The sequence below is a fragment of the Sorex araneus genome, chromosome 4 (assembly GCF_027595985.1).
Source record: "Sorex araneus isolate mSorAra2 chromosome 4, mSorAra2.pri, whole genome shotgun sequence".
Taxonomy (NCBI): domain Eukaryota; kingdom Metazoa; phylum Chordata; class Mammalia; order Eulipotyphla; family Soricidae; genus Sorex; species Sorex araneus.
The window spans coordinates 98,573,920-98,593,213 of record NC_073305.1 but is presented as its reverse complement, the minus strand read 5'-3'; the positions used below and the strand labels follow the sequence as shown (position 1 = coordinate 98,593,213).

Here is a 19,294-nt window from a genome sequence, read left to right as displayed (position 1 = left end):
AGCTACCCATAGCATATTCGGTATGCCAAAAACAGTAACAAGTCTCACAATGGAGACATTACTGGTGCCCGCTTGAGCAAATCGATGAGCAATGGGATGGTAATGATGGCAGTGGCAGTGGCAGTGAAGGTCTTTGTGAATATCCTTAGGTAAGATGTGGTCATACTAGAGTGGGGTGGCCCACTAAATCAATATGATTAGTTCCCTATAAAAACAAAATCTGGAGAGTTCCATGTGAAGGTGGGTGTTTCGTTGTTACTATAGTCAAGGAAGGATCAGAAACTAGAAGCCAATGCAAAGTCGGGAACACTTCTTTATACTTCCAAAAAAGACATGAAGCCGCAGACCTCTTCATTTTAGATGTTCAGTCATTAGAACTCAAACAACAAATTAGGGGTATTTAAACCATTCAGTCTGTGATACGAGTTAGGCCGCCCTAAGAAGGTTAATATAATAGATATTTAATTGAAAATAAGACCTAATGTTGTCTCTAAGTTCAATCTCTCAGTTACCCGAAAGAAAACATTTCCCCAACTACAATGGGGAGGGAGAACACTCAAGTCAATTTAAGAGTCCTCTAATAAAACTACATCTAAAAATCCATATGCCTGTGGGCAAATCCAAGGTGTTCCCCAAAGGTCCTCAATCCTGTGAATGAGACACACACAAAGTGAGTGAGAGACACTGTCTCCTGGACACAGTGAGTGATAGAGTCAGGACTTGAATTTTAATTTTGAATCTTCCAAACCCAGAAGAGCTGACTCTTGTAACTCCAAGGAAGCCCTTACCTTCAGTGCTATTGTTGAGCTTAACTCCCTGTTCGGAATGATTTTGTATATCTGCTTTTGGAAACATGTTTTCTGTCCTTTCCACTCAGTGGATATTAAAATGAAGTTAAGATTTGATTCATGAAAGGAAAAATAGATTATTTTGCTAGCAAATTGGTTTTTTTTGGATCAACAATTTGGAGAAGTGAATACTAGAATCGGTTGCTGGGAGGCACAGCATCAATCTCCAACAGCTGAGACTGATTCTCTGCAAATTGCACAGTGAGGTGATGTAAGATAACACAACTATGCATTTTCAATGTGGATCTTTAAAAACAATACCAAATGTAAAATCTACCAGCACTGGGCCTCCATCGATAACACATTTTTCACCTCCTTCTAGAGTGTTGTATGGCTTGGGATCTGACAGACCCTATCAAATTTTTATTAAAATCCCTAGAGCTGAAGACAACGAAAAGCTGTTTGCTGGATCATGAACAGATTTTCCTTAAGGGAAAGAAAATGCTCAATTTCTTTGCTTCTTTGCAAACTATCTTGCAGTATGGGCACAGCTGCTTGGCAGATTGTTTTTGTGATGGAGGGGAAAATCTACCTTTTATTTTTTGCATCTTTAAGTGGCCATGCAAAAATACATATGAACACACAATAATCTTCCAGACCTTATACCTTAATCCATGTCTATTCCTCCCTCCCTTTGTTTTCCTCCTTCTTCCCTTTTTTGATTTGTAGAATGAGAGGAGGAAGTTGTATGTGCCCGAGTCTCTCTCTCTAGATGAACAATGGGCATTTTAGGGGAAAAAAGAATCAACTCTTGTATAGGGATCAAGGGGCAATTCTTTTACCTTTGAAGTTCCTGGGAAAAGAGAATGAACCATGGGAATTTTTGAGAGAGGGAGAGAAAAAAGAGAGAGAGATTGAGAAAGGAAGGAAGGAAGGAAAATCATATGCTTAGCCTGCTACTTGTCCTCTCAGGGTCACTGCTTCAGCAGAATCTGGGCTGTGCAAACCGAGAGAGCTGCTGTGAGCTGAGGTCCAGGACTCAAGTGCAGACATTACATAAATCAATGTCAATTTAAGAGGGGAGATTATTTTAACCTTGGACTGTCACTTTATATGTCTCAATACACGGCCCGTGATTCAATCTGCAGGAAGGTTCCTCTCAGGTCCCGCCCTCCCCAACCCCCACTCCCCCCCTGCACTCATCTGCTGCTTGCAAACAGACCAATATGCCTGCCATGATTTTCGAAATGAAACCACCACAGTCTCCAAAAGCAGATGAAGGTGAGTAAATGGAGGCTGTGCCAAGTGAAAACATGCAACCAACTCAATATGGCATATCTAACTCAATATGGCACACTTGGTAAAGAGGATGAGATGGTGTAGGTCCTGGGGATCCCGAATGGATCCCGCCTCCTCCATCAATCCTGATGGGACCTCATGTAATGACTCCAACTATTACTCTGAGAAGAAAAACAAAACAAAACACAAAAAAATCATCTTTTATTAATTTCCAGATGGTCTAAAGGATGCTGATGCTAAGTGGTTATAACGTACGTTTGGGAGAAGAAAAGCTCTGAGGTCTTCTCTTTAACCCTCTATGTTTCAGCTTTAAAGCCACACTTTGACATACATAGAACTGCAGGCCGAAGACCTGCAATCGCACTAACTACAACCGGGGTTCTTCTGGGCATGGGAGGAGGGGTGAGGAGTGGTGTTTACATCAACCACTAAGTTTAAAGTCCTGATTTGCTACCAGCAAGACTATCCATTTGACAACTCTGGTCAGTCACCACTTTTGGAAATATAATCTTAAGGTTTATAAATTTCATTCTAAGTTTTAGACTCTAAAATATAAATATTCCATATATCTTCATTTATGGAAAAACTGACTCACAGGTAAAATGAAATGTGTGTGTATATATATATATGTATATATATTATGGAAGTAGTGTTGAGAGACCTCTAAAGATATGAGCCTAAAGTGTTTTGCAAGGGATAGCAAATATTTTAGTAGCTGAATGGCAGCTTGGTAAATTTTATATCAGGGATTACAGCAATAAAGTATGCTACTTAAGTTATTCTAGCTGACACTGTGACATCAGAGCCAACTCATTATTTTGAAGCATTTATGATAAATCTAATTTTGTAACAGTAGATGTCACTACAAAAAAAATCACTGCATTTTAATTAATTCTATATATGCTTTGCTGTCTTTTCTTCTTTCTCTTGTTCCAAGTGCTAATGTCTTGAAATAGCCAGTACAGATATCTTCAGAAGATGCTTAATGATGAATCAGAAAAAGTTTGGAGTGTAGATCAGTGGTAGAACAAATACTTTGCATGTGTAAAGCACTGGCTTCAATCCTTAGCATCACACATATACAAAAAAGAAAGATATGTTGCAAGCACGCTTTCTAAAATAATCCTTACTTGAAAATCCAAGTGAATCAGAACATTTATGACAGGATTATTTAAGAAGCATAACAAATTTTCCACACTTCCAAATTTAAGTTTAGAAGCTACTAATTATGTAGGCCTCTATGGAGAACTTAAGGTCATAAGAGAATTGGTATTTTAAAATTCATTATCTTGAAACTTAATAAATACTTTATTTCTGAGCACCTTTTAACTTCAATGTCTCTCCTGGCACAGCATATCTTTGGAATTATTAAACAGAAATGAACAACAGTAATTAGAGGAATTTGTAGGAAGGGAAAGGAACAACATAGGGTTTAAAAGGAGAGTGTGTCTCCAGTTGGTTCTACATAGTGGGACAATTACTCACAGGATATCAGTGAGGTTATTACATCCATAAGGATCCCAGGAAATAGGCAGAAGGCCTCACACAAAAAGATCACATCCCAAATATTTATAGCTGAATAAGTCAGCCAATGGTGTCACATAGGCCTCTGAGTCTTACTCGTTCACCAATACTCACTCCCCTCTTTTGATGTGTTTCCTTGTAGAATTGGGAGTAAGACCATCTTGTTTTACAACTCAGATTATTGTGTTGTCAGTGTTCCATCCAAACCAGATGTAATTTAAGTGTTGAGAAAAGGCCAGAGTAGCTCAGTGGATTATGCATGTGTTTCCATGTAAGAGACTCCTGACACCACCTGATTCTCTGAGCATTGCCAGGAGCAACTTACAGCATGGAGCTAGAAGTAACCCTTAAAGCATTGCTGGGTGTGACTATCCCCTCAAACAAATAATAAAAATAAAACAAAAGAAATAGAAAAAAAAAATTGGGGAGAGTTAAACCTTGGGAGCAATTCCTTTCTGAAAGATGCAAGCTGTGTCTTGACCTATGTATGTAGGTATACAGATATTTCCTTGAAATTTCCATGTAGTATTTAATGGTATTGATAAGAAATCTGTCATCAATTGTTTTCCCCAGAGTTTGAAGGTAGCAGCAAATAATCTTTTCCTGTACTCAGAGAAACTAGATAAATAACATAGTTGATGACAAAACATAAAATTTCCACTAACTTTTTAGAATGAAATTTTGTGAACTAAATTAATTTTGTTTTCATTTGTAAAGATAGCATTGACTTTGAAAACCATTTTGAACAAAATAATATTAAAACATTTATTTAATATGAATGATATTAAGAATATGTAATCATGTTTGAAAGTCCAATTCAATTTTTTTCAAAAATGCTATTAAATAAGATCTGTTTATATATGATATGTAAACAGAAATCATACCTTGTTATGATATCCACCAAGTGTCTGTTGAACTCCTTGCATCCCAGGAGGTCCCTGTTTTAGAAACAAATAAAAGATAAAAATGCCAATATTAACCAAAATAATGCATATTTAAATAAGGTATGTAAGAACACTTAAAATCTTTTTTTAAAAAAAATTTATTGAATCACCGTGAGACAGTTACAAGCTTTCATGTTTGGGTTACAATCTCACAATCATCAAACACCCATGCCTTCACCAGTGCACATTCTCCACCACCAATATCCCTGGTATACCCCCATTTCTCACCCTCCCCCTGCCTCTAAGGCAGATAGTATTCCCCATACTCTCTCTCTACTTTTGGGCATTTTAGCTTGCAACACAGATACTGAGAGGTCATCATGTTTGGTCCATTATCTACTTTCGGCAAGCATCTCCCATCCCAACGGGTTCCTCCAGCCATCATTTTCTAGTGATCCCTTCTCTATTCCATCTGCCTTCTCCCCTCTGCTCATGAAGCAGTCTTCCAGCTATGGGGCAATCTCCCTGGCCCTTGTATCTACCATCCTTGGGTGTCAACCTCATGTGATGCTACTCTACACTCCACAAATGAGTTCAGTCCTTCTATGTCTGTCCCTCTCTTTCTGACTCATTTCACTTAGCATTATACTCTCCATGTTTATCCATTTATAAGCAAATTTCATGATTTCATCTCTCCTAACAGCTGCATAGTATTCCATTGTGTAGATGTACCAAAGTTTCTTTAACCAGTCATCTGTTTTAGGGCACTCGGGTTGTTTCCAGATTTTGGCTATTGTGAGTAGTGCTGCAATGAATATATAGGTACAGATGTAATTTCTACTGTGCTCTTTTGTATACTCAGGATATATTCCCAGAAGTGGTATTGCAGGGTCATATGGAAGCTCAATTTCTAGTTTTTGAAGGACTGTCCATATTGTTTTCCAGAAAGGCTGGACCAGTTGGCATTCCCACCAACAGTAAAGGAGCGTCCCTTCTCCCCCACATCCATGCCAGCATTGGTTGCTTTTGTTCTTTTGAATGGAACACTTGAAATCTTACAGTTAAGAAAAAAGAAGAGTTTTGTTTAGTCAAATATTCAAATTAATAGTTATGTAAACATTCATTTGTCAGGTTCTTAAATATGCTTCCAGGTTTAATCCTGCATGAAAATAAAGAGAGGTCCTAAGTGGGAATGAATAACATTTTACCTGAAGGTCAGACATAAGTATATTCTTTATTAAGAGAATTGTGACCATAAAAATGCTCCAGAGAAGAGGCAATAGCTTCAGTCTATTCTTGATACTTCTCGCTGATCTCTAATCAATAAATTATAGAAATGTGTTTTCTATGAGTATCAGAAAATATGGAAAAACCTATTTCTTTCTATAGCTTTCTCTTTTGAATAAGCTGGGTGAAAATGGGACATTTCAGATCAGAAAAAGGTGTCTGCTCAGCCTTAAAACATTTAAATACTCGTAGTTTTCAGTTCACTAAGCACTAGCATCGGATGGGGAGGAATGAAGTGAAGACATTTGTCTGGCCACTTAAACTTCCAGAAAGTGAGAGAGAGTATTTCTGAATATTTCAGAGATTACATTTTGGGGAGAGGACTATAAGAAAACACAAAGTTTAGCATTATTTTAAATGAAATAGTTCAGGCAAAGTTATTTTCTGCTATCTCAGAAGGGAGATTGCCTATTTCATCCAGACCTCAAAATCCAAGAAGAGAGAAAATATTATAGAGGCAAAGTTCTTTATATTTTACTTCAGATGGTAAGACACAGAAGGAATATGACTGAGCAAAATAAACATCACTGCAATGCAAAGATTGCTTTTTAAAGAATAAAATCTTTGAAGAAAAGAAAAGTTTTAAGAAATAATTGCAAGCAGTATTCACTGAAACAGGTAAACCTAAGGTTTACTGAAAAAAATTGTTGGTGAACATTTAGGCCAAGCACTCTTAAGAACAGCCTATGATTGACGATGTCGTCTAACTTGAAACCTTTGCATTGTGCCACTGAATATAGAGGACACAAAGATGTGATGATGGATGTCTTGCAGCAAGTTGGTACAAAGCCTGAGAAAATAATAGGCCTCACGAGTAACTATGATTGGAAAGACAAACGATACTGTTATCTTGCTGAAATAAAAACAGAACTAATGTCAGAACAAAATTCTCATGGAATTATTTATTTCTCATGTTCTTTCCCCATCAGCCAGCTTTGTGTGAAGTATTCTACGACAGTTAGATGGAACAGTTGGTAAGGCAATTATTGAGTGGGGGTCGTTAAACAAAATGACTAACCAAGAAGTTACAAGAGACTCATGCTTAAAACTCAGGAGACATGAGACTCCTCCATACATATTGGCCCTTCTTTAACTAATGAGACAAAGATAAATTGAAGATACTGTAATCTCATAGTATCAACAGATAGCTTAGGGATACATGCATATTTGTGAATGGTGAAGTTATGTTAACAATAAGACCAATTAGATAAAAGAATAATGATAGGTGGTAAAAACAGTTCCTGATACATACATATATTTTAAGAGTCTTATTAATGAGGGCTTCCAAATATAGCAGAAAAATCAATAATGCAGTCTCTTAAAAGAAAACAGAGGAGCCAAATAATAATAAAACCACTTATATACCATTTCTTGAATGCAAGATATGATACCAAGGGGTTTTATATGGATTAATTAATTTAATTACTACACTGATAGCATAAGATATGTGCCATCACTATAGCCAAATCAAAGGCACAGAAAAGAGGGTCAAAAATTCCTATCTGGCATAAGGCCATACCACCAGATAATATTTTAAAAAGGCAGTCTAGTCATTCAATTCTCATCTAGTCTACCTTACTCTAGTAACTTAAAATCTGAGAAGCATCCTAAAATGCTTCTTGTGATGATGTATTTTTTTTTTATCACGTTGACCATTCCTAGAGGATATAAGAAAACCACTTCCATGCTCAAACAACCATCTTGAACACACACACACAATTTGTACAAATGATGTGTACTTAGCAATTCTTATGAGACAACAGGAGGCTCAGTCCAGGAGGGGGAGAAATAAGTACTTTGTCCTCAGATACAACCTTACTAGAGAGCAGAGAGAAATCCCTCTATCTGTTCATCACATCTTTCATCTCTCTCGATATAGTCTATCAACACATAATAGAAAAATTATGCATGCCTGAATATTTTTGGAGTAATTTCTCCAAAAATGCACCCAAAATTTGCAGAGGTTTGTAGAGCAAGTAATCCAAGACACGGGATACCCCAAAGTGTCTCTGAAAGGCAGTGAGGGGAAAAAAGCAGGAGAGCACATGGTGTGCATGGGTTACATGATATAGAACAGGCAGCATGTGGGTAAGAATCATAGTAAGAAATAGTGATGACTTAAGATGTTAATAAATTATTAAAATAGTGGGTGAGAATTTATTTTAATCTTTTATAGACTGTCCAGCATGTATCTAAGAAATGGAGATAATCTCAGATGGTGATGAATGATTAAAAAAATGGTGTTAAGAATTTGACTCAATGTTTTATGGATTACCCGGAGAATATACCTATATGCCATAAACATTCTGCATGTTTATATTTCCCACATAGGATATTTTATGGGGTGTATTTGGTCCACACCTGTTGTGCTCAGAGCTAACTCCTGAGTCTGTACACAAGTATCATTCCTGGGGATTATATATGGTACTGGGGACTGAACCAAGGGTAAACTTTTGCAAGGCAAATGCCTCAACCCTTACTATTTCTCTGGCATTATTATCTAGAATCTTAAGTTTACTTTGATCATAACACTGGGGAGTATTCATTGCCTTCCCACCCTCTAAAAATTGTAATCAGAGCATAACTCACTGAACAGAGTTACTGGCCAATAAAAAACTCTGAACAATATTATTCAAATATCTGCAAGATTAATAAACCTGTGAAAGTTATTTTTACATTTCCATATGTTCTGTTCTTGCCATAAAATACCATATCCATAAAGCAGTTGCTTCAAATGGGGTCAATTTGATATTTTGGGTTCTGCTGTTTAATTTCCTGATGAGCATTTATAATGACATTTTCCTTTTTCTCTTTTACTTATTGAAATACTGTAGGTCTCAACAATTTCAATTTTAATATATTAAAGATTTATAGCTAATATTCTGCCCTTAGGGTTATATTTTACACAAACCCTCGCAGAAGGTTGAAGAAGCCCCACAGTGGCTGTGAACACACACCAGAGCAGAGTCCTTGGGGCCGTCAACTTGCACCAGAGTCCAATTGCAATGACTCAAGGGTTGTCCTGAAACTGTCAGAAATCAAGAACTTCCATCAATGTGGGGACAGTGGCATAGAGAGACACTTTGCATATGAATGCCAAGAGCCACTGTCTGTTTACTGACAGAAAGACAATATATATCCTGGAGTCTTGGTGGCTGCCCTACAGTCATATATCCCAAGTAATATGCTATTTTTATATTTTCAATTCTAGTACAAAGCATGGCTAGCAAAGATCCAAAAAGTCATTCATTTCCAAATTTAGCATGAGCTGTCACTCTTATAGATTATCATCAATTCAAAGGAAGAAGTTAATGGTTTTATTAAGTGACAGATTCAGATCCTGGGTGTCACATGATGCTAGTAGATCCTCCAGGATATTTTAGAGGTTCTTTCACTGAGGTTTCCATTTGTAGGACACATCAAGGATATGTGTAGATGACTCTGGCTAAGAGGAGAAGAAAGGTCAGTTCTGGAGAGCATCTCAGTCTTGGAAGGGGGAATGAGTTCCTGAACACATTATATTTTACCAGGAAACTCTACCAGGAAAACTAGTTGAAAGTTTATGAAAAATAAAAATGTTCCAAATTTTTATTAGAGTAGTGATCTCGATGTGGCTATATGAAAGTAATAGTCAAATAATGCCTACCTTTTATGTGGTGCTTCTTTATTCTGTTTGCTAGGTTGGAAGACATAGGACATTACTGTGATGAGAATGCAATTACAGCATAGTTTTAAAATTCTCATGAGCTCCAGGAAAATACATCTGTTAAAACCCAATTGTACTTATGTGTAATTATCTGAATATCCTATAATCTTGTACAGGTAGAGTTTCTAATGCAGAGAACTTATGTGAAGTGACGAAGTGAATTAAAGCTACCATTAACTTGAGAGCATATACTCTCAACAATAGTTTGAGACATTAAAAAAGCTTTTATGGCCAAAATAATTTTTGTTTTTGTTCTTTTTTTGGTCACATCCTGTGGTGCCCACAGCCTATATCTGACTTTGCACTCAGGGATCACTCATGGTGGGCTCACGGGGTATCACATGAGATGTTGGAGATCAAGTCTGAGTCAGCTACCCATTGAACGATCGCTAATCCCTCCAAAATCTTAATAATGGTGGAAAATAGAAATATTATGTCTGCCACTAGCATCATTAGATGCAGTGTGAAAATGAGAAGTTGCCTGCATTGTCAACCACTTGGTAGATTTAAGTTTTGGCTGGAGATCTTTTCAGTGTAAAAGATGAGAAGAATTATCTGTTAAAAACCACACTTCTGTCTTCTGCTCTTAGCTAACTTGATTTTTTCTGCAAATTCATGTATAAACTTAGCTCAAACAACCCTACTTCTGTGTGCTTTCCTGCCTTGGTCCTTGCTATGAAATCTCTGGGCTAAGCAGGGTGTAGGCCTTCTGATCAAGTATCTTTGGGGACCCCAGAATCTTTGGGGTCCTATGTCAACTACTCTCCATCTCTGATTCTTTCCTTTCTTTGTCTTTCTCCAAAAACATCCATTAGCTCTTCCTAAATGCTGACTAAGTATCCTTGAGCCATCTGGGTGCCACTTATATCCACGCACCACAGCTCTTCAATCTCTTATTAGTCACTCCTTTCAGGATTTGCAAATAATATATTTTCAGGTTACACAGACTGCTTCCGGCCCTGTGGGTTTCCAATTAACTTCAGTTACAGCCTTTGAAATACAAAAAAAAAATTATGTGAAGAAAGTTGTACTAATAACTCTCCCTTTAAATTATGCTAAAAATTGCTTTGCTACAAGAACAGATAGAAAGTGTGTTATTGGAAAGTCATTTGAGCTAATTTCAAGAAACATTTCCAATTTCCTAATGGCTTGTATAAGGCTCAGAGATTGGTAATTATTTTTCCCTAGATATTAAGAATGTGTCATTAGGAAGTCTAAACTCATTTATTGGAATGGTAAAATGCAGTGTATTTCAACCTAGAGTAGTCATTGGAAGAGTCAGTGTCACAATGGGGCTTTCTTTCATATATATTCCCCCTCAATAATGTATTACATATACATTGATAATAAACACTATACTGTTTATATAATTCTGTACATGTATGTCTCTTCAGTTGGAGTGAAAATTCCTTGAAGGCAAGGGGTTTTAATCCATTTTTATCTTATAACATGGAATGTCATTCATAGTCACTCTCTACTCCTCTCAAATGTTTGCTGAAAGCAGTGGAATCATTACTTTTGTAAGAAAAATGTTGAAGGAAAGTCAATTTCTTGCATGTTGGTTTAGGCTTCTGTTAGAAATGGCAGCAAACAGAGCAGAGGTCCTGTTGCTTCCAAATGCACAGAAGACAGGGCCAACAGATTTAGATTAATCTAAGATTCTGGCTAAATAATTGAAAACAAAGCAGCAGCAAGCTCCTGTTAAGTAGAAAGGAGTTTATGGGTTTTTTTTAAACTAGAATTACAACATAGAGAGTTGTAGACTAACTCTGAGAGAAAAATCAATAATTCTCTTTAGATAGAAAACATTTAGGGAATCAATTTCTTTTTCTTTTAAACACAGATTCTTTTATTTGACTTAAATATCATTTTAAATGAAAAACTTTATTCATTGTCTCTTAGGAATTAATTGGATAAGTTAATGGTTGAAATTGTGTAATGAATTATATTCCTGAGAATTTTTCTGTTACCAAGTTCTAGTGACTAATGCTAACACTACCTTCTTTTATCCTTCTAAATCCCAAATGTATGAAAACTAAAACTTCAAAGCTAAGATTCTGAGGCTTTTTTGTTTTGTTTTGAGGTTACATCCAGCAATACTCAGAAATACTCAGAGCTTACTCCTGGTGGGACTTGGGGGACCATATGGGGTGCCAGAGATCAAATCTGGGTTGGCTGCAAGGCAAGTGTCCTATCTCTCAAGCCCCCTAAGGTTTCTAGGGTTCCAAGAGAAAGTTCATTCATTGTTTACATTACGCCTACATTTTAGCACAAAGAGCACAAGCTCTCATATTGGGCAAATGTATATTAAGTGCTGGTAAAGACGTGAACAGCACCTGATCCGGACAAGATCAGACCCGAACATCTGAAGAATCTGCCACCAGTACTCATCAATACACTGGCCCGACTCTTCATATGCTACCTGTCTGAATGCAAGGTTCTGTCCCAGTGGAAAACCAGTAGGACCTTTCTGTTGTACAAGAAGGGAGACATCCACGACATCGGCTACTATCGCCCAATCTGCCTGCTGTCTGTCGTCTACAAGTTGTTCACTCGTGTCATCCTGAATAGAATAGGCAGAACACTAGACGGAGGACAACCATGCGAGCAAGCCGGGTTCTGAAGGGGATTCAGCACGATAGACCATATCCACACAGTGACCAAACTCATTGAAGTTTTGCGAGAGTTCAAGATGCTGCTTTGCCTAACGTTCATCGACTTAAAGAAGGTCTTCGATTCTGTTGAGACTGAGGCAGTCATTGAAGCCCTGGCCAAGCAGGGCGTTCAAACTCAGTATATCAAAATCCTCCCTGAGCTGTATTGTGTATTCACCACCAGGATCTCACCATTCTACAAGGAAGTGATCATTGATGTAAAGAGAGGGGTACGGCAGGGTGATACCATTTCACCAAAACTCTTCAGTAAGTTGAGAACATCATGCAATGACTGGAATGGGAAGGAATGGGAGTGAAAATAGATGGTCAGCAATTACACAACCTCTGCTTTGCTGATGACATTGTTCTCATAACACCAAACATTAGCTAAGCGGCACAAATGCTGGCCGACTTCAACCATGAGTGTGGAAAGGTCGGATTGCAGCTGAATCTCAACAAGACAATGTTCATGAAAAACGAACTTGTCCCTGAAGCTCCATTTGCTCTCAATGGAATGAACATCTCCAAATGCAGCAGCTATGTGTACCTGGGTCGAGAAATCAACATGAGGAACGACTTGGTGCCAGAACTGCACAGGAGGAAGAGAGCAGCGTGGAATGCATTCAAGAGCGTCGAAAAGGTGGTTAAAAGAACGAAGAACCTCCGACTCCGGGCACAACTTTTCGATTCCACTGTTCTTCCTGCACTAACATATGCCTCAGAGACCTAGGCCCTACGCAAACAGGATGAGAACACTATTCGGGTATCCCAAAGAGGAATCGAAAGAGCTATGCTAGGAGTATCACATCTCACTCAAGTGAGAAAAGGAATCCGGAATTCTGACCTCCGTCGATGGTCAAAAATCAGGGATGCTCTCTTGTTTGCCAAGGCATCAAAAATCAGATGGGCTGGTCATGTAATGCGATTCAGAGACGACCGCTGGACTAGAGCTGTTACTGACTGGATTCCATGAGATGTCAGAAGACCTCATGGCTGCCCACCAACTAGATGGTCAGATTTCTTCGTCAAATCCCTGAATGAACGATTTGAGGCTCTTCCTGTTCCTGGAGCGAGCAGATATCATTGGGCTGGACTAGCTCGAGACAGGGACAAATGGAGATGTTACTGACGCCCGCTCAAGCAAATTGAAGATCAATGGGACTACAAGTGATACAAGTGATATTAAGTGCTATTAAAGATTCATTGGAAATAACTCTTATTCACCAAAATGTCTAATCTACTTGTTGGTAGCTATCTAAAATTTCATGAAGAAATGCTGATTTATTTGGCATTAGGTTTTATTAATCCAAAAGCTCAAATGTAAATGTTTTGGAAGATATAATACTAATACTTCACATCGATAAAGTTCTGGATAATTATGAGTGCTTCTATTTGTATTTTCTTGATTGGCAGAATGATGTTATTGCAAAACATGTTATCTTATTTAATTATCAAGTAAGTTGAGTATTATTGTATCTTAATGTGACATGGAAAAACATATCCTCCTCTAAACACACAATATACACATGATAAAATAAAATCTAAGAGTTGTTCTACTCTAGTGTGTGCCTATGAATCATTTATTAGATATCTCCTGAGAAAAATGAAGAGAAAGAATGGAGAAGAGTAAAAAAGATGATATTTGGAGAGTAAGGGAGAGAGTACCAAGATAAAAAAAATGAGTACAAAAAAGGAGAACAAAAATAATACCCATTATGAGTTATTGAAACAATCTTTGGCAAGCAAAGAGAGCTCTTTTTTTTTCAAAGAGAGCTCATAGTGTAAATAAACATTTTCAAAGATTTGAATGCATAAGGAGGTCATGAGGAAAGTGACCAAAATTAAGAGAATAAGGATAAGAGAAAGAGATCATACAGAAATAGAGAAATGTTAACATTCTGGAAGACTAGATTAGAAACAAATTTGTTAAAAAATAAGTTAAAGGGAACTAGCAATCTTAGCATCAGCTCTTTTGTAGGTAGGTATGAGTTTGGGCTATACCCAACAGTGCTTAGGAGTCAGCCACAGGTAAAGCACCTTAATCACTTTACTATCTCTCCAGACCAAACTCCTTAAATGCAAATGCTAAGCAGTTATAGAATTTATAAACTGGTAGAAGAATAAGTAAAGATGGGGCCTGACAGATAGTAGGTAAGTGCTGGGTTTGATCCTCAGTAATGCATATTGTCTTCCAATCATCAGGATTGATTCCAGAGTACTAAACCAGGAATAAGTCCTTAGCACCACCAGGTGTGGCTCCAAGACCACAATTAAAAGTTAAAGTAAAAATTTAAAAAAAAATGTCCAAAAGAGGTGGGAAAAGGACTTGTTAACCAAGAAGTTCTTATGGGCATTAAATTGTAGCAAAGAACAGTCAAAGAAAAATTGTCACACTTAGAAGAGACAGTGAATACCCCTCGAATAAGACAACAAAGCACCTTAGTATTTATTATGGAGGAGACATTTGTGTGTTAACACTGTGTATTAGCCTCCAAAGAATGTAAATCTAGACTACACCAGGTTAACCATTTAATTTATCAAGGATGTCTTACGGGACTTTCTCTCAAAAATGCAATAGCTAGGCTGGAGAGATAATAAACAGGTTGGGCTCTTGCCTTGCTCATGGCCCCCCATGATTTGATCCCCAGCACTTGTGTATGATCCCCTTAGCCCCATAAGGAGTGATTCCCAAATGCAGAATTAGGAGTAAGCCTGAGAGCAGCAGAGTGTGGCCCCCAAACAAAACAAAAACACAACAAAAAATGCAACAGCTGTTTTGTTAGAAACCAGTATCCACATACTTGCTTTTAGCAAATCTCTAGAAATTCTGAGGAGCATTGTAATCCATGATCTTCCCTTGCCTCAGCCATTTCCCCAGTCTCCCACCCCCAGAGTAGTATATATCAATACCATATTTTGAAAGATAGATAGCTCCTAAGTGTTTCAGTCTAAGATATTGCCAGCATCTTTGGTTCAGAAGTTCAGAAGCAGTGTGATTAACAGGTGAGGGATTGCAGCAAAAGGCAGCTTCTGGATCTTGAATGAGAATTTTTCACATCTGCCACTTTGGACATTTTTCAAACTCACTCCTCTGTGTGTTCCAGGAAGTGCTCACTTGAGCTGGGCTTGTCTCTTTGGGCCTGCACACTGAGCTGTGTAATTGAGGGAACTCAAGCATAGGCAGTTTATGGTTGTATGAATAAGCAAAATACTCAATATGTGACCTGATTGTTTTCCAAAATTGCACAGTCCCTGGTTTTCCTTGTCATTTTGGAACAGGAGTGGGAGAATAAGACTGTGACAGCAAACACATTCAATGGGGATAATTAACCCATTTCATAAAAGCAGATTTTCTAAATTATGCCACGAATCTCATAAGTTTTTAACACTTTATTTTCTAAGGGAGAAAACAATCATTTTAAAAGACACTTATGTTTGTTGGTTTCAGGAAGCAGATCAATATAATTGGCAAGAGTCCACTGCGTTATTGATAGAGTGAGACATTTGTGACTGATTTCCATGGCAATGAGTTGGGGATTGGAGGGGCTGGGGGAAGATTCCTCCTCTAATACTGCTATTCTGTTTATTCATCCATAAAATGTTTCATATTCATTTCTCCCCAGTACACCCTGCAAAAGGAAAAAAAATTTTTTTGTCAGATTTCTGCGATTATAAGGAACAGCAGGAACTGTGAGCATGCCTTGCCATCCCACAGAAGCAGCATCATTGACCTAGCACAGCTGAAAAAACCTATGGGGTGTAAAAAGCAGTGAGGATGGAGATGTGAGAAACAAATTATTTGTATCCAATGGTGCCTCCCCAAACTCACTGTCAGCAAAAGCTAAGCCTGGGAACAACTATGATCCTACCCTTTGAGGTCAGGAAACTTTCAATCAGCTACTTAAGTAAGGAAGGAAGTAGGTTTCCATAGACTGAACTGATCAAGGTTTGGAGTTTCCACTTCCTTTTACTAAGTGATAATTTGCACCATCTTTAAAGGTTCTGGTCAAAGGACAATGTTTTCTGTGTAGGGAACATGTGATTTTCAAAGCCAAATGCTGGAGGTTATGATAACCAGGCTGATAGCACTGACTGAGGTACTGCTAAACCACACAAAGGTCAAGAGCATGTGCAAAATTAAAAGAGTTACGGGTATCTGGATAGCTTTTAGCAAAATAAAATAAACAATCCATAGGTTTTATTTTTGGGTCTTGGTAATCTTGACTTTCATCTTCAATATATAAATCAAGTCTTCTCTTTCATCTATATCGGATGTTAGGTCTTAAAACAGATCTAACTCAGAACAAAATACTTAACAGTGACAGTAATATTTTATAATCCCACTTATTGGTCTCTCTGTTTCTTAAAATAAGTTTGGAATTTTTAAAACGTGGTAAAATGTATTGAAAACAGCACCATATATCTCCATGAGCCCATAATCTAATGTCAGATTCTAAACATCTTACATATTCACATAATAATGGTTTCCACTTTCAGTGAAAATACAGATATAATTGAAATCCCTTCAAACATTGCTACAAATGTTCCTTCCATGTTTTTGGGTCCCCAGCTAATTCTGAAAATGTGTTGCTTTTCTAATTACATAATTTATTTTAAGTCACTTCTTTCATTAAAGTAGTTTACTAACAGGCTGCACTTGTGCAAAAAACTATAGCAAATTTGCTGATCCCTCTACTTTTCAAATTTTTCTTATTAGTGTTTAAATGGAGACTTTTTGGGTATCTCTTGTAGTTCTAAAGGATTAGATATTGTATTGAGATACTGTTGGGAACTATATAATCAACTACAGATTAAAAGTATTTAGGAAATAAGTGTAATACCCTAGAATATATTTTCAAAATCCAATCAGGTTTATTAGAACTATTTAATGTTACCCATTACACAGAAACAGTGTAATTCATGCACTGGCCCAACTATAATGAATCTGGTGACAATAATAAGGATTGAAATATTCTGTCATTGCTGAACAGTAGTACATGTCAATTCTGATATCTTAATAGTTATATTATTAAATAACATGACCCAAGATGGTAAAAGTAGTTCAAAGCTGTAAGAAGATAAAATTCTTCTTTTTCAGAGTTAGACATAATTAGTAAAGAATTTAGGAAGTCAGAATATTTCTCTGATATTGTTTGCAGGGAGAGAAAAAGAGAAATAGGGTATTGAAACCAAGTGCTACTTTTCAAATTCTTAACCTGATACTGCAGCTGCCTCACATGCATGTCTACGTATTCTGTGGCCATACAAGGTGACACTGGAATTTTAGCAATGTTGGCAGCAGCTGTTTTGTCTGGGACCATGACTCCAGGGGGGACAAGTGGCCATAAAAATGATAAACTGGCTAAGTCTCCATTTTCTAGGTCTTATGTATTTTCATTTTTAAAATCTAAGAAAGTCCTATTATTTTTATTAAGAAATGAAATTTCTACTCTCATTGACTCCAGTGAATGGTTAGTTTCATTTTCTTTGAAGATATTATCATTAATGTACATGGCCTTTAGTCATTTAATAGATTGAAAAGCCTTTTTTTTTTTGCTAAAAGGAAAACTGAGAAACATCACTAAACTCCAATCAGTTCAAGGCTTCTAGAGGAAATGTTCAGAATACAAATTAATTCTTATGAACTTCATGATGAACTTTCAAAATGCAAATAGGCACATAAAGGAGATTTAACAAGAGATCAAATGTCTTAATCAAACTCTTTTTGTCCTCTGCTTTATTCAGTAGTCCATAAAGTGTTTCAGATCTTACTTTTATTTTTAGATGTGGTTCATGTTATATGGAGAAGAGAATAACTATGCACTTTGAGTTCTTAGTAAGCAGTAAATGAAGTTGGAGGTGGAAGACAAACGTTGGAGCCAGTAATGGATAATGGAGTATAGGCATAGAAATCCATTAATAATGACTTCTATAGTGTCCTATAATATCTAAAAGCAGTTTCATTATTGCAATTGTTCATCTGAACCAACTCATAGCCTATCAGAAAGGAAGCATCAGATCTGATGCTAGGGAAAAAGAAAGGCTGATTTTTTTCAATGATATTCTCCATATTTAAAGAACAGTATGGTATCAAATTGAGGCAGACAAAAAGAAATTAAACAGGAAAACAATCCTAGCTTTGTTAATTTTCTCTCAGGAAACAAATTCTTACCTTTTCTATGCAAAGAGGAACAAGAACACATTACGTTTAGGTTTATTAGTAGGAACAATAATTTCATCCTACAAAAGAAAGCCACCCCAAACAAATATGAAGATAATAAGGCTTAGAAAAGGGAGAAGTGACAGAATGGCTATTTCTCTGGCTACTTAGTATCTAGCTCCCCCTCCAAACCCCTACTTCTTCCACTCTCAGAAAGTTCTAAATGATAAAAGCTACTCAGTTGCAAAACCCTTTCTGGAACTTTTCCCAAAATTCTTTTTTTCCTTTATATTTAGTGACTACAGCAAGCTCTTTCATATCTTTTGCCTTATTTTTCTCATTGCAAATTCTTGCTTTGACTAGCTTCTTTTCAAGTAGTACCACAGATGCGCTGACACCATCTTTAATCAGAGTAACAACACTTCCTTCCAAATCATCCCACACTACCAAGTTCGCTTCCCAATATCACTTTATTACTGAACTGAAATTTTTATTTTCTGATTGAATTGTATCGGGCTGGAACGATAGCACAGCGGGTAGGGTGTTTTCCTTGCACGAGGCCGACCCAGGTTCGATTCCTCCGTCCCTCTCGGAGAGCCCGGCAAGCTACTGAGAGTATCTCGCCCGCACGGCAGAGCCTGGCAAGCTATCCGTGGCGTATTCAATATTCCAAAAATAGTAACAAGTTTCACAATGGAGACATTACTGGAGCTCGCTCGAACAAATCGATGAGCAACGGGATGACAGTGATGATGATGATGATGATGATGATGATGATGATGATGATGATGATGATGATGATGATGATGATGACAGTGATGAATTGTATCAATTCAATTAGCCATTACTTCTCTATTATACACCACACAGTTTAAGTTTCTATATACATTAACTTTTGTCTGTTTGGGGCCATACCAGGTGGTGCTTAGAGGCTATTTCTGGCTCTGTTGGGTTCAGGAGTGACTCCTGGCAGTGCCCAGGGCATCATATGT

At 37.3% G+C, this 19,294-nt stretch overlaps 1 protein-coding gene across 1 annotated transcript in view; it reads right to left on the bottom strand.

The window, feature by feature from the left end:
• The window catches only part of COL19A1 (collagen type XIX alpha 1 chain), a 383,293-nt gene that overhangs the window by 105,754 nt on the left and 258,245 nt on the right, over positions 1–19,294 (bottom strand). The window contains exon 17 of the mRNA XM_004605970.2: positions 4,496–4,549. Within this exon, the coding sequence (XP_004606027.2) occupies positions 4,496–4,549 (54 nt within the window). The remainder of the gene's footprint in view (positions 1–4,495; positions 4,550–19,294) is intronic.